The sequence below is a fragment of the Furipterus horrens genome, unplaced genomic scaffold (genome assembly GCF_987537825.1).
Source record: "Furipterus horrens unplaced genomic scaffold, mFurHor1.1.pri manual_scaffold_11, whole genome shotgun sequence".
NCBI lineage: Eukaryota > Metazoa > Chordata > Mammalia > Chiroptera > Furipteridae > Furipterus > Furipterus horrens.
In genome coordinates, this window is record NW_028327181.1 from 5,200,975 (window position 1) to 5,216,664 (window position 15,690).

At 42.3% G+C, this 15,690-nt stretch overlaps 1 protein-coding gene across 1 annotated transcript; it reads right to left on the reverse strand.

Annotated features, from left to right (window-relative positions):
* Positions 1 to 5,168: 5,168 nt before the first annotated feature.
* On the reverse strand, positions 5,169 to 9,877 carry RPL6 (ribosomal protein L6). Its single transcript, XM_090291591.1, has 7 exons — positions 9,812 to 9,877; positions 8,788 to 9,024; positions 8,603 to 8,701; positions 7,449 to 7,592; positions 6,925 to 6,973; positions 5,797 to 5,981; positions 5,169 to 5,363 (listed from the first exon to the last, which is right to left on the reverse strand). Exons 2-7 carry the CDS (start codon positions 9,022 to 9,024, stop codon positions 5,211 to 5,213), a joined length of 867 nt encoding a protein of 288 aa, XP_090147717.1. The 5' UTR covers positions 9,812 to 9,877; the 3' UTR covers positions 5,169 to 5,210.
* Positions 9,878 to 15,690: the final 5,813 nt, after the last annotated feature.

A 15,690-nucleotide genomic window follows, 5' to 3' on the forward strand; every position in this document is an offset into this window, starting at 1 on the left:
CTGTGAACCTAAAACTCTAAAAAATAAAGATTTACTAAAGGATAAATAAACAAATAAATCAGAAGAATGTTAAGGTGCATACCCCTTGATCCAGTAACTCAATTTTGAGGGAGTTGTCCAAAGGAAATAATTAGATTCATACGTACAGGGATGTGCAGCTTAGTATTGTTTATAAGGAGGAAAATTATACTTACGCAAAACATCCTACTATATGAGATTGTTTATAACAGTGGTATATCCATGATATGGAATATTATGAAGCCATCCAAAATAATATTTATGAAGAACATTGACATAAGTGAATGTTCATGATATATTGCTAATGGGAAAAAAATCCAGTCATAATAGTAAGGAAATTCTGAAATTCAGCCATGCTTATAGTATGATTGCATTTTTCAAATTACATACATGTATGATTATAGGTATAGAGTAAAAGTCTGGGAAGGTATTATGCCTGGTAACATTCCGGTGAATCTCGGCCATGCATTTACAGGTGACTGGGGAATGTGTGGGGTTTTTTTGCATTGGAATGTTTCCCAAGTTTTCTACCTGGAACGCGCATTACTTTCGAAAAAGGTAAAAAATAAAAGCTATTGAGTGCCTAAGAATGAAGGTACGACCATTCACTTTTCCACCATAACACCCTTCAGAGTTTTCATTAATAACCCCATTTTACAAGGAACTGAGGCTCAGAATTAAGTGACTTGCACCTGCTTAGGAATTGGAAGGATGGACACTTGAACCCATACTGGCTCCGTCCTGCACTGCCTCCCTCCCAAATAAATAATTCATATACATTGTATTGTTGCAACAATCTCAGGCTCCTTACAATAATTAATTTCATTTTCCTGATAATTATTCCTTGAGCATTTTTAAGGTCCTAGTAGACCTAAACAGCCATCTTGTGCAGCCCAGAGAAGAAAAATCTCCTGACTTTATTGTTTATAGTTCAAGATCAGCAGTCAAGATGCCCGGCAACTATTGTCCTTCAGCCCAATTAGTGAAAGCAGTGCATACCCAGGACTGAAAGTCTTTAGACTGCATAATGAGTAGTTATTTAATATTTTAGCAACAGTAATTAATTAGTCATAGGACCGCACGGCTGCCACTGTACCATGATGAGGCTGCTGATGAATTAATATTTATAGAACCCCCTCTGGAAAAAGAGAATTTACTGGGAATTTCTAGAACGAATCAGCAGGACAAAGAATGTCCCTGGTTAAAAGAATGAAACGCTGGAAGCCTGGAGGCAGAGAATCTAAATTTAGTCAAAACAAGACACACACACGCACACTCACACCATGCACAGACCATGCTCAGAGGAAACATCCATTCATTGACTCATAGAAAGGAAAGGTTTATGGTTTAGGACTTCTTTTCTTTGAAATTGTCCTTTCCACGCTTCCATTTGAGAATGAGGGGTTGGAATGGGAAAAGGAGCAAGAGAAGGTGTTGGCAACTTTAAGTTGCAAGCAAAGAGGAAGCATGAGGAAGCAGAAAGGATAGCTCTTAGGAGGCAGGACTCAGTTTCCCCTGGGAGGCATCTCCCTAAGAGGGAGCAAGCTTGTTGATGGAGACCATCTCCCTGCTGCCCTGGCTGGGCCCCTCTGGGATTTTGCAATATCTCTCCCTTCTGCTGGCTTTTCTGTGCACCAGCTGACTGTCTAAAATGAGTCTGTAATCCTTACCAGGCTCAGAAAAATGCGAGTGTGGTATGAAGATAAGTAGCCCTTGATAAGCCTAATAGAGCTTGAAATAGCTTTAAAAAAAAAAAAGCAGCCATATTAATTTTTAAGGTCTTTCAAAACACAAGAAACACACACACACACACACACACACACACACACACATCTGCTAAACAGACACACACATTGGCAGAATCTGTGGGGGAGACTGATTATTTCCATCTCAGTAATCACTGTCTCAAAGGGGAAACACACACCTACTCAAAATCTTTTTTCCAAGGGATATGGTAGGTCATGTTCTTTTTTCCTTCCTTCCTTTCTTTTTCTTTCTTTTCTTTTCTTTCTTTTCTTTCTTTCTTTCTTTTTCTTTCTTTCTCTTTCTTTCTTTCTTTCTTTCTTTTTCTTTCCTTCTTTCTTCTTTCCTTTTTTTTTCTTTCCAAAGAATATTCTTTCAGCTCATGGACAGATCTATTAGGCTGAAGCAACAGAGAAAAGAAAAGCAATGAAAGAGATATTTGAAAATGAAGAGGGAGAAAGTCCTTGGAATATTTGAATTACCATAACTAAGGGACAAGCCTCCTCATTGATGAAAAGTCCAAAGACCACGCTGCATTAAGAGCAGCTCTCTTCAGAGAAATCAGCACCCTGGAGCTCCAGAAGATGCTATATTCTCCTGCGCCCCATTGTGGGCATAAGGGGGTTTGCTGCACCAGAATTTCCAATTCGAACTTGCAAATTTGCAAAAACTGCCAGATTGCAAAAACAGATTAAGACCTGGTAGCCCCCGTAAAGGAAAAGTGGGCAAAAGACAGGATTGTAAAGTTTGCACCAGAGGAAAAGCAAACACTGTTTTCATTAATTCAACATTTACTGTGCCTGATTTATGCATGCTAAGTGTTAGGTTTGACAGTTCCGCTCTCTAGGAGACAGGTAGCTTCCCTGTCTCATGAAGCTTAGGAATTGAAAGCCATTTGATTCCAAAGGGACCTGGTCTGAAAAGTGGGGAAGTTTCCGTGAGGATGTCGCATTGAATGCTGGTAACTGATGTGTATGAGTTAAATAAGAGGATGGTGGGGAAAATTTAGGAACCCAAAGAAGAGTATTTGCATGAAATACAGCGTGTGTGATGCTTGAATCACTAACTGCCCGGGCTGGGGTCTCAGTTCCTTTGTGCGCCATCTTGGAAAAGTTATTTGAACCCAGGGATAGCGAGGCTCTGGGATAAACACAAATCAGCATGGTCTTTGTGATAAAGCACTTTGGCTACATATATGCAAAAGTCATAAAAGGACCGTGCCTTTTGATCTATCATTTCACTTCTAGAAATTTACCTATGGAAACCTTTCATCCAATAACAAGTTCCTACTCTCTGCCGGGCTCTTAAACAAAGTCATAGCTCCCATTCTCAAGAAGCTGAGAGTCTAATGGAGAAGACAAGTACAGTAATCAGGACATTGGGCTGCAGTGTCGGAAAGCCTGTCTGATGTGGTTCAGAGCAGGGGCACCTGATCCGCATTTGGGAGGCCAGGAGCTCTAGAGAAGTTTTAACTGGGGATGACTTCACCGACAAGGGGACATTTGGCACTGTCTGAAGATGATTTTTATCATCATTATGGGAGTTTGGTAGCTGCCAAGCATTCTACAATGGACAGAACTCCAACCCCCACCCAACAAAAACTTGTCCAGCTCCAAATGTCAATAGAGCTGATCCAAAGGGATGAGCTGATCCAAAGGGATGACTGGTTAGGTAGGGGAGGGACAGTAGTGGAGAGGAATATCCTATTGGAATGGCTAGAATATAAAAAAGACAAACATGAGAATATAATGTACATACAGCATGACGGCTGTAGTTTATTCTCAGCCAAGAGGAACGACACGTCCACACAAAAACCTGTATGCAACTTACTGGCTTTATTCCCCTCTCTAGTAACTGTAGAAAACCCAAGTGTCTTTCCACGGCTGAATTTTAGAATAGTGGTACATTTGATACAATGGAATACTGATTGACAATAAAAAGACCTACTGAACCATGACCATGAATCTCAAAGATGTTATAAGACTTAGTATGTTATATGATGCCCTGGAAAAGATAAAACCACAGGAACCAAAATTCTGTTAGTGGTTGTCTAGAGTAGGAACTGACTTTAAAACCAACTTAAACAAACAAACAAACCCAGAGCCATTTTTCACCTCTATTACCAAAAACCCGTAGTTTAGGGACCCTGTGAAGAAACAGGCACTTGTGCACATGAGTACAAACTGGTACAACCTCTGTAGAACTCAAATGCATATATCTTTTAATTCGCCAAAAATAATTCTTACCTAACTTGGCTCTCTATATGCATATATAATGCTATTTACAACATTGTATATATTTACAAATGACAGAAACCCAAACATCCATAGGCCATACAGTATTCTTTATCCATGGTTTCAAGTCACCCAACCAGTCCTAATACATTATATGGAAAATTCCAGAAGTAAACAATTCCTATTTTAAATTGTACACCATCCTAAATCAAGTGATAAAATCTGACATTTCCTTTCCACCTCACTTGGGATGTGAATTACCATGTTACATATGCTAGTCAGCTGGTTAGTCAAAAACAAATACCCTTGAACTGTAGATGATCCCCAGCCATTGACACTGTCACAGCTCAAGGATTCAGGATCACTCAGATCAGATGATCCTCCGGAGTCGTCACAATGCCTACTTCACCAAAGTGGAGGTTTTGTCATCTCTTATCACAAGGGTAAATACAGTATTTCAAGACCACATTCACTTAACTTTTATTACAGTAAAACTGTCCCATTATTGATCTTACTGTGCCCGATTTGTAAATTAAAACTACTGTAAGTTTTGTATAGGAAAAACAGTATATACAGGGTTTGGTACTATCCTGTTTCAGGATGCCACTGAAGGTCTTGGGACCACAACCTCCAAGAACAAATGGGAACTACTATACTATATAGCAGTAAAGATGGCCACTTTTCATGGAATGATCAATATGTATTATCTATATACGTAGAGTAGTATATACAGTAAAGGTTTTTAGTTTTAAAAAGCAGAGGGTAAATAACTACTCATGTGCTGTGTATGTGTGTGAATGAAATAAGGACATCAGGGATGTGCGGCTGAGAATCAGATGGGGGAGAAATAGATGTTAAATTACTGAATGGGAGGGAAGTCTGACTCGAAGAGACCACATTTCTTATCAATGTTCCTTTTTCTACTAACTTGTTCAGTGATGACTGAGGAAAGGCTATTTTACATTGGTAGGTGCTGGGTGGAAAAGCAGAGGAGCCAGACCCTAAGGAAGCTAAGAATGCGGGCCCAAAGCGGATGAAGTTGACTGCAGCTGTTTCCACCCCCCCAATCCCACCCCTCTTAGTAGAGGCTAACACCCTATTAAATTGGTGCAGTCAAACCACACATCCAGGGAGAAAAGAAGTAAAAAAAAAAAAAAAAAAAAAAAAAAGACACAAAGGAAACAGATCAGTTATTTAATTGGGTTTTTCGAAAGCTCAGAACTTCATCTTGTGAGGATAAAGCCCATTCGTGAGGGCGAACAAACAGCGGAGGTAGCCCTGCAACTGAGGAACAGCCTTGATTTTTGGCAGAATTTGGGAGTCCACGGCTTTCTGATCAATCTTGCGCTGCTCTGTAATCTCATATTTCTAAAAAAAAAAAGAGAAAAGTATTTAAAAGTAAGGCACAGGTACCAAACTCCTTGATTAATCTTATAAGGAGCCCCATCAAGTATTCAATCTCAAGAATATCGCTCTCCTTGCTGTAAAATATCTTTTAATATAACAAAAACAGCAGCTCTTATCCTTTTGATTTCTGTAATAACACACCAAAGATAAATAATGACGATTTCCCAACAGAAACTAACAGTAGTTCAGAGTTCTGCCAAAACGTCTCAGGATTCAGTTGAGCTCCCACCTTCCGTCAAGAACCGTTTTTAGCAGAACTGGAACAGTATTATTCTGCAGATATCCCTCATTTGTTTTCCTTTTCTTTTCTGTTTAACAACTTACCCTTGTTTATTTTCACTCCCAAACTGGGGAGGCAGGGCTACCAGGGGCCAGGACAGAATTAGCAGCTTACCTCCTTCTCGGTGTCGAAGATCTCCCCCTCCTGGTGTCTGGGCTTGCGCAGCTTCTTCTTCTTGAAGTAGGCGTCAGTGAGGTGCTTTGGGATTTTCACACCGCTGATATCGATTTTGGTGGATGTGGCGATGACAAACTTCTGGTGTGTTCTACGCAGAGGAACTCGATTAAGGGCCAGAGGTCCTGGGGGGCGGGGGGAATATTAATATAATGAGGGGAAGTAAAGATAAAAGAACTGACTTTGGTGAAATCAGGTGAGTTGAATTTCTAACTTTTTTCTGGATTCTAAGAAATCCCGAACTGTTCTTTCTACTGCCAGCATCAAGACTTTGTCGCTCTTTCTCTTCAACGAGGCGGCTGAGCAGCCTCCCCAGCAAACAGAGATGCAGATCTTTGAGCAGACTCTGACTAGCAAGACCATCACCCTTGAAGTGGAGCCCAGTGACACCACTGAGAATGTCAAAGCTAAAATCCAAGACAAGGCGGGCACTGTGACCAGCAGCGTCTGTCTGGTCTTTGCCAGCAGACAGCTGCAGGATGGCTGCACTCTCAGACCACAGCGCTCAGAAAGTCCACGCCGTCCTTGGTGCTTTGTCTGCGGGGAGCGTCACTAAGTGCTCCCTCCACCAGCTCACCCAGGAGTGTAACTGCAACAAGACGAACTGCCACCAGTGTCATGCCCGCCTGCACCTCTGCACTGCCAACTGCTGCAAGGAGTGCAGTCATACCAACCAGCACCCCACGGAGGTTAAATAAGGGCTTCTCCTCCACCTCCTAGGACTCACAGGTTCTGCCTGAATCCCATGACCCAGGAGCCTCACTAAAGCTTCCCGTACCTGCTGAGGAACTCCTAGCACCAAGTGGCAGACCAATTTCAAGTCTTAGACAAAATCTACTCTTTGAGGCTAGCCAACCATTCTGCATTTTAGGTTAAGTTACTTGATGTGTTGCCACATAAAATTTAAATACCTGCTTCCTTAGAACACATGTATGTAAAGCAATGAAATGGGGCTCAGAATCTCATGGCACTAAAATTTCCGCGCAGGTGGCAACAAAAGCATATACTGTACTACAAGCATTTAAAACAGCAAGTTTCAGAGAATGCAAAGTCCAAGGATTTCCTTACCAGTCACAAGTAGCAAGCCACTGCTCAGCTGCTTCAAGAAAACCACCCTCTGTAAATTAAACAGATATACAAGTTTCTACAATTAGAAACCGACTTCTAAATTCATCAACTCACAGGTTTCTAAAACTGGTAAAGAGATTTTTCTCTCTGTGTGCGCACAGCAGTGCTGGATGCGACTGTATCAAACTAACAGGTGATGTTAGGGTGTGAGCAGTACTGCTACGTGCTTGTTCTAGTTTTAAAAAACGATCAGCCATTATTTTTAACAGTAAGAAAATCAATATCCTTTAACTCCGTAATTCCACCCTGCAAACCTAACTAAAGGAAGGAGCTCAAATACAGGGCCATCGGATTCCTCTGTAACAAGTGTATCCCCAACAGCAGGACGCAGGAATAAATGACTGTGTATTGTAACGGGCTAGATGGATTATGCTCGTTCCTGGGTGCTGGCAGTGACACAGGGAAAGAAACCCCGTAAGACGGCACACACGATGGTGAAGCCCCCCAGGCGCCGCTCCGCTCACCTTGCCCCGGTGGCGCCCGGTGAGGACGATGAGAATGGTCCCGGGGGTGATGCTGGCCCGCAGTTTCCTCACGTGCTGACTGAAGGGTTTCTTGCCGTGGCTCAGCAGCTTCCGAGGCACGTCTTCAGTGGGGTAGTACCGAGGCTAGAGAGAGGCCATAGGTCCAGCTTTATTTAAATAAGCTGATGAGGTTAGCAAAGCTGAGCGCCAATGAAACCTTTGCTACAGCCCTTTTACTTATTTGAAATACTTCATTTACACGATTCCATTTTCACTTCTAAGTAAAGTTTTAATCAGGAAAACGTCAACAGTTTTTTATCCTTTACATGCAAGGTGCGATCCATTTAACTGACGGAGCTGCGTGCTGACGCAAAGACACACAAAGCAACAAGCAAGTTACATTTGTCAACTTAGGACGAAACCGAGCTTTAGAGAGCACATGGCAAAGTATCGCTACACACTGTCGGGTAACAGTGATTCTCAAACTTTTCTATCTTCTCCAGAGTTCTGCAGGTTACAAAGCCTTGTTTTCCAGTTTAGATTAAGTGTTCACAACTGTCACATTAACAGGATTCTTCCTATTTCATCCACGAAGGAAAACAAACTGTAGAAAACCAGACAGATCAGGACTGCCAATTCATTTACAAAAATAAGACCCCATGCACAGACTTAAGGACAGGACCAGTAACTCCCAATAACCTACTTATAACTATATTGTATCATATTAGTGGACAGTTTTGCTTTTTATCACAACCATGAATACCCGATAGAAAAACCAGTTCACAAAACCTGTGACAAGAAGGAACCAGGGTCCCTTTGTTAATACATCTGGGGCTAGTTCCATAATGGAAATTCTTCTACAGGCCTGGCAGCACCCCAGGCTCTATGTATTATTTCATTCTCACAACCACCCTGCGCAACAAAACTTTGTTTTACGAGAGAAGCAACAAAAGCACAGAAAGTAACTCTACTTAATACCAAACAGTAAGTGATAAAGCCAAGTTGAAAACCCAGAACCCACTTTCCTCCATTAGTAATTCTCTGGTAAAGGACCTTCCAAAACCCAAGTACACACGTGTACACACACACACACACAATCCTAACAGTATCCAAGCTTTGACTTGACACTCAATTCAGTGTCCTCCAAATCTTACCATTTTGCGAAGTTTAACCACTCGGGTACCACCGTTCTTGTCGCCACCAACTGGTTTTGTGACAGTAGCAAGAACCTTCTCCTTCTTTTTCTTTTCAATCTATCAGAACACAAATGCAACAAAGGGTCAGAGGCAGGTGAGAAACAGGTTAACACACAGTGCAACGGCTCCCCTCCCTCCCTTACCCTGGATTTGGCTGCTGAATACTTCCTCTTGTACATGGCCTTTCGCGAATACATCGCTGACCGGGAATACCTGCCAATCCCTCGGACCAGGACAGGGTTTCGGCTGCAGTGGGGCTTCCCCTTCTTAGGCGTCTTGGCCTTGGGGTCACCCTTCTTGACCTTGCCGCCAGCATCGGCCTTCTTGGCTTCGGGTTTCTTCTCCTTAGGACCCGGCTTCTCAGGTTTTTCACCCGCCATCTATCAACACATAAAGCAAAGCACTGATCAATTATCGCACTACCAGGACGGGATCCCAGACGACAAACGCTTCCTCTCCAAGGAGCGACAGCACCGTTTTCATTCCTCCCCTTATCGACATCGGCCTCCTCCAAACAGGTGCCCCACCTCATAATGGTTCATTTTCGGGGTTGTCTTCCCAATACACTATAAAGTTTTTGAAGATCTGAAGATGTCGTACACTCTTTAGGACTTTGCTAACAATTTAGTGGCAAAAAGGCCCTATTCCATTATTTGTTTTGTGAACTGTAAATCTTAAGACACGGCGCTTAAAAATATCTCCAAAGCTAGGAAGCAGCGAGGCAGAAATTCGGAACCACGGAATTCCAGAGCTTTTGCTTCTTTCACACTTACTGTCTCATTGCAGAAATTCAGCTTAGGAGGTGAGCACATGCATACAATTAGCCCAGACTCTGGACAGACTGAAAAAAGCCCCAAGCCCAGCAGGCGCTTCCGGTCGCGGACGTGGGAGACAGGAAAGTTAGCGCTGGGCCTCAGTTCCAAATCCCAACGTGGCTGAGACAGTTCAGCAGCGTCTTTTGGAAGCCGGGCCCTGGGTTCCGGAGCGCGACGGTCCTAGTGCCTGAGGCCCCATTAGCCTGCTATGGGTCCCCGGAGAGGCTCCGTTCCCCGAAGACCCGGAGCCTCCGCGGCAACCCATTTCACCCTCTTCACGCCGCACCACAAACCCAAGCGAGACAAATGAAGCGCCCGGGAGGCCTCTCAGATGGCCCCGGGTATGTCTGACCCTTGCAGGTGTCGACTTGGTCCCCTCCTAGTTCGGATGGCGAAGGATTGGGGTCCTAAAATTGAGTCTTGCAGGAGTGCGAGCCACTCTTACCTTGCAAGATGGGAGAAAGAACTAAGGCCCTGGCTTCCGGTGTATAAGCACTCACGGGGGCGGGTCCAATCTCACTTTCTTCCGAGTCCAGGGCATCATGGGAAATGTAGGCTCTCTTCCTTTGAAACAACTAGACCATAGAATAGCTATTTTCAACCTTTTTCATCTCATGGTATACATAAACTAATCACTAAAACTCTGTGGCACACCCAAAGACATATTTTTTGCTGACCTGAAAAAAAAATAGGTATAAGTTTGATTAATTCAAACTGGAGGACGATTGTGTTATTTTTTAAATTTGACAATCTAAGGGAAAAGAGGTCAGTGACCCTGACTGAAATGATCAGGCATTGCATGTTTTAAAAATTCTTGAGGCAGACCGGTGTACCTCACCAGATGAAAACTGCTGCTATAGAAAGCTGTTTTTCCTGATAAGAGGCTAAAGCGAAGAATGTTTTGTCTGAGACATGTTACAGACCAGTAAAATTCTCACAGTACTTTTAGGAACCGACATAAAGTTGCAACTTTTATTTTGCTTGCTTAGGACATTAGGAAGCACTACCATTATCAATATAAGAAGAAATAGATGGATTAAGAACCTAATACCCAAGTAAATAGAAATCTTTTCTGTGAATGGCTAATTGGGAACCTTCCTCAGACATTTTCTGCACGGTTGCTTAACGCCTATATCCCCCTAATCGGGCTATAGACTATGCTCATGGCAGAGGGTCAGAAAAGATAGAACACACAAAGAAATAATTGTAAGTTATTTCTTTTGGGAAATGTAGGAATATTTTGCAGTGTTTTTGTGTGTAAGATTTGGAAGAACAATACAAATTTGGCAGATGACGGCGGCAATTGGAACAATAAATGCAAGAGGCATGTCAGTAGCTGTTCAGCGTTGTGAGCAAAGCACCTCCTAGAAAGTGCTATTTCAAAATATGTGTAAGAACGAAGGAAGTGCAGAGTTGCTTTCCTGAGACCCTCAAAAATTCTGACAGTCTCAGAGGCTTTCATCTATTAAATGCCCCCAAATATTTGTTAAGTAACCTACTGAAATAAAAACATAGATGGCCTCCCTCTTGTGTTATGTTATGGTATTGCAAAACTTAATATTCATTGATCGGGCAAAATATTATCAATATACTGTGTTAGTTAGAAAGGAAACATTAACCACCTAGTTGTGCCATGTATAAAATGCTCTTAAATTTGTGCAGTGCTTTATTAATTATAAAGCAGACATTTTTATCTTATTTATTTTAAAAATCTTTAAATTTATTATTATTATTATTTTTTTTTTTTTTGAGAGAGAGAGAGAGGAAGGGAGGAGAAACATCAGTTTGTTGTTTCACTTATTTATACATTCATTGGTCGATTATACTATGTGCCCTGACCTGGTATTGAACCTCAACCTAGGTGTATCAGGATGGTGCTCTAACCAATTGAGCTACCAGGCCAAGTCATAAAGCAGACATTTTGGCAGCCGTTAAAGTCATTTCAAGTCTCAATGCAATGTCCCTGTGAGGTAGGAATTAAAGAGGAAAGAACTGAGGCTCAATTACAATAAATGACTTACCCAAGGTCAGATACATCTGTCTCTTTGTGCCATAGAAAGACAGAAAACCAGTAGGCAGTTGTGCTGTAGGAACTTAACTTGTTTCTATCAATTAGCCTATGGTTAAATTGGTTTTCTTTCTTTTAAAAAATATTTTATTTATTTATTTTCAGAGAGAGAGGAAGGGAGGGGGAAAAAGAGGGGGAGAGAAACATCGATGTGTGAGAGAAGCATCAGTTGGTTGCCTCTTGCATGCCCCCAACCAGGGACCTGGCCCACAACCCAGGCATGTGCCCTGACTAGGAATTGAACCCACAAATCTTCAATTTACAGGGCGATGCTCCAAACAGCTGAGCCGCACCATCCAGGGCTCTGGGGGTTGTTAAAACTTTTTTTTAGTTCATCCTAAAAGCAATGAGAAGCCTTTGAAGTATTCAATGTAGGGAGTGACCAGATTTGCACTTTAGATTACTCTGGCTATTATTACGTGGAGAAAGGATGGGAAAGCGCAAGCCGGCAGTCCTAAGATCAATTAGGATGTTGTTTGAGTCATCCAGGTGGCCAGGATTTAGGGAGAGTGAAAAGAAACAGGTTGAGCAACTTCTTGTTGAATGCCTATTACCTAAATTAAATTTGCATATATTAAATACAATTCTTGTAAAGAGCACACAAGAGGAAAAAAGCAAGGCTTTTGGAGCTACCTAATGTTGGTTGAAGTCACTTGCCAGATCTGTGGCCTTTAATGTGTCATGGGCATAGGTAACAGCTCTTCCTTCTTGCTCTGGTCTGAACCATCATCATCTCCAGCCTGGAATATTACAGTATTCTAGCATTCTGAACTGGTCTCTCTGCTACTTGTCTTGTCCTCCTGACCTGATCCCTCACAGAGTACCCAGAGTAACACTTTATTTTGTTTCTTAAAATATATTTTATTGATTATGCTGTTACAGTTGTCCCAATTTCTTTTTCCTTTGCTCCCCTCCACCCAGTACCCACTTTCCCTACATCAATCAATCCCACCCCACCCCCCTTAGTTCATATCCATGGGTTGTGCATATAAGTTCTTTGGCTTCCCCGTTTCCTATATTATTTTTAACTTCCCCCTGTCTATTTTGTACCAACCAATTATGCTTCTTAAGCCCTGCACCATTTCTCCCCCTTCGCCCTTCCAGCTGATACCCCTCCAAATGATCCCCATACCTGTGATTCTTTTCCCATTCTGGTTGTTTGCTTAGTTTTTGTGTATATTTTTTAGATTCTGTTTGTTGATAGTTCTGAGTTTGTGTTTATTTTAGTGTTTAATAGTTTTGATCTTTTTCTTAAGTAAGTTCCTTTAACCTTTCATTTACTAATGGCTTGGTGATGATGAACTCCTTTAACTTTACCTTGTCTGGGAAGCACTTTGTCTGCCCTTTCATTCTAAATGATAGCTTTGTTGGATAGAGTGAGTAATCTTGGTTGTAAGTCCGTGCTTTATCTCACTTTGAATACTTCTTGCCAGTCCCTTCATGACTGCAAAGTTCCTTTTGAGACATCAGCTGATAGTCTTATAGGAACCCTTTTGTAGGTGTTCCCTGCTTTTCTCTTTCTACTTTTAAGATTCTCCATTTATCCTTATTCTTTGGCATTTTAATTATGATGTATCTTGGCGTGGTCCTCTTTGAGTCTAGCTTGTTTGGGACTCTGTGCTTCCTGGACTTGTATGTCTATTTCCTTTACCAAATTTGGGAAGATTTCCTCCATTATTTTTTCAAATAAGTTTTCAATTTCTTGTTCCTCTTCTCCTTCTGGCACCCCTATGATTCAGATGTTGGCACATTTAAAGTTGTCCCAGAGTTTCCTAAGCCTCTCCCTATTTTTTTTTTCAATTTTTGTTTCCTCATTCTGTACTGGTTGACTGCTTATTTCTTCCTTATGCTCCAAAGCATTGATTTGAACCCTGGTTTCCTTTTCACCATTGGTTTTGTGTGGAGTTTTCTTCGTTTCACTTAGGTTAGCCTTCATTTCCTCCTTTCTGTGTTTGTCGTACTTAATCTTATCTTTCAAGTCTGTGGGTCTGTTAGATTGGCTATCTCCTCATTGCTTAGAGTTCCCACTGGAACCTTGATCTAGAACCTCTTTTGGGTAATGCTTCTCTATCTTCTCAACTTGACAAGCTCCCGTGTTTGCCTCGGTGTCTTAGGTAGAGCTGTGGCTCCTGTTACGTTGTAAGGGGTGGAGCCTTAGGTATTTGTCAGGATGAGTGATCCCTTTCTCATGGCGCTATATGTGGGGGAGGGGTCTGAGAAGGAAAAATGCCGCTTGCTCAGCACTCACCCCTTTTCCAGGCACTTCTCCCGCTTCCCGTATGGGACTGACACCTCTCTAGCTGTTGCCCTGGCCATCATTCCCAGAATTGGGGGAGGGGTTCTGCAGACATTCTAGAACCATCAGGGCCTCTAAACAAGCGGACTCCGCTGAGCCACTGGCAGTTTCTCCCTCCTCCCCAACCCCAGTGGTTTGCACAGTCAGAAGCAATGAGGCTTGATTTTCCCCCGGGCTGGAACCATGAGCTGTGTGGTCTGGTCCAATGCTCAGAGCGCTCCCCAGGTGTCCCTCCCTATTTTTATTAAATGTGTTACTACATTTTCCGCCAGCCTGCCATTGCTGCTGCAGCTGCAGTCACACCACTTCCTCTCTGTCCCGGCTCCGCCCCTCTTACCTGTGTGGATGAGTATTTCTTCTTTGTGTCTTTGTTGGAATTCCATGCAGCTCGCTTTTCTGGAACTTCTGGTTTTCTCTAGTTCTGAGGTAGTTCTGTTCCTTCTTAGTTGTGGAGGGAGACGTAGCGTGTGTGTCTACGCCTCCATCTTGGCCGGGAGTCCAGAGTAACACTTCAAAAACATAGATTATATGCCTCATCTGCTAAAATCTTTCAACGGCTCTCCATTTCGCTGTTTATTTTTTTAAATTAAATTTATTGAGGTGACAGTTAATAAGATTACACAGGTTTCAAGTGTACATTTCTATGATACATCATGTGCCCACCACCCAAAGTTAAGTGATCTTCTATCACCGTATATATGACCCTCTTTACCCTTTACTGCCCCCCCCCCATACCTCCCTTCCCTCTGGTAAACACCATACTGTGTCTACGTCTATGAATTTTTGTTTTTCTTGCTTGTTTGTTGCTCTCAGTTTTATATCCTACGTACAAGTGAAATCATATGGTTCTTAACTTTTTCTGAGTTATTTTGCCTAGCGAGATATTCTCAAGGCCCATTCATGTTGTTGTAAATGGGAGTATTTCATTTTTTCTTATGGCTGAGCAGTATTCCCTTGTATATATGTCCCCCATTTTCTTTATCTAATCACCTAGTGAAGGGCATGTCGGTTGTTTTTATGTCTTGGCCACTGTGAATAATGCTGCAAAGAACATAGGGGTGCCTATAGATTTGCAAATAAGTGTTTTCAAATATTTTGGGTAGATACCTGGAAGAGGAGTTGCTGGGTCATATGGTAACACTATTCTTAATTTTTTGGGGAATCTCCATACTGTTTTCTGTAGCAGCTGTACTGGTTTACACTCCCACCAGCAGTGAACGAGGGTTCCTTTTTCTCCACCACCTCTCCAACACTTATTACTTGCCTGTTGATAATGAGAGCCTACAGGAACTCTCCCATCTTTTCTCATTTCATCTCCTGCTCTCCCTTTCACACCACCCTCTCCCCCAAGTCAGAGACTTCTTCATTGTTCTTGAAATATAAAAGACAGCCCTGGAAGGGTAGCTCAGTTGGTTGGAGCATCATCCTGCTATGCCAAGGTTGTGGGTTTTCTATCACTTTCCCTCTAAAATCAATAGGCAGATATTTAAAAGATACAAGAGGCAGCCTCATGCTTCAGGGCCTTTGCACGTGCCTCTTCCCTGTGCTTGAAACGCTAGTCTGCTGACTTATTCCCTCTGATTGCTCCTGCATCTGATGTTTGCTCAAATGTCATCCACAGGGAAAGACTGAAAGGAGGATGAGAGTATGATCTTGAGTATTTATCTTAACCATTGTAGTTCCTCCTAGGAGAACCCAGGAATTTTTGTCTTTTCACTTCACTACTGTATTCCCATAGTCCACAACAGTGCCCAGCAACACTCAGCAGATAACAATAATACAGCCGACAATTACAAAGCACTTACTGAATAGGCCAGGCCTAGTTCTAAGCATGTTGCATATTTAATCCTCACAATAATTTTACGAA

Coding starts and splice junctions, on each gene's coding strand:
- RPL6 (XM_090291591.1), bottom strand. CDS start 9,024: ATGGCGGGTGAAAAACCTGAGAAGCCGGGTCCTAAGGAGAAGAAACCC. Junction 6,974..7,448: donor CCGGGCGCCACCGGGGCAAG/GTGAGCGGAGCG, acceptor TTTAATTTACAG/AGGGTGGTTTTCTTGAAGCA. Junction 5,982..6,924: donor TGGCTTGCTACTTGTGACTG/GTAAGGAAATCC, acceptor CCCGCCCCCCAG/GACCTCTGGCCCTTAATCGA.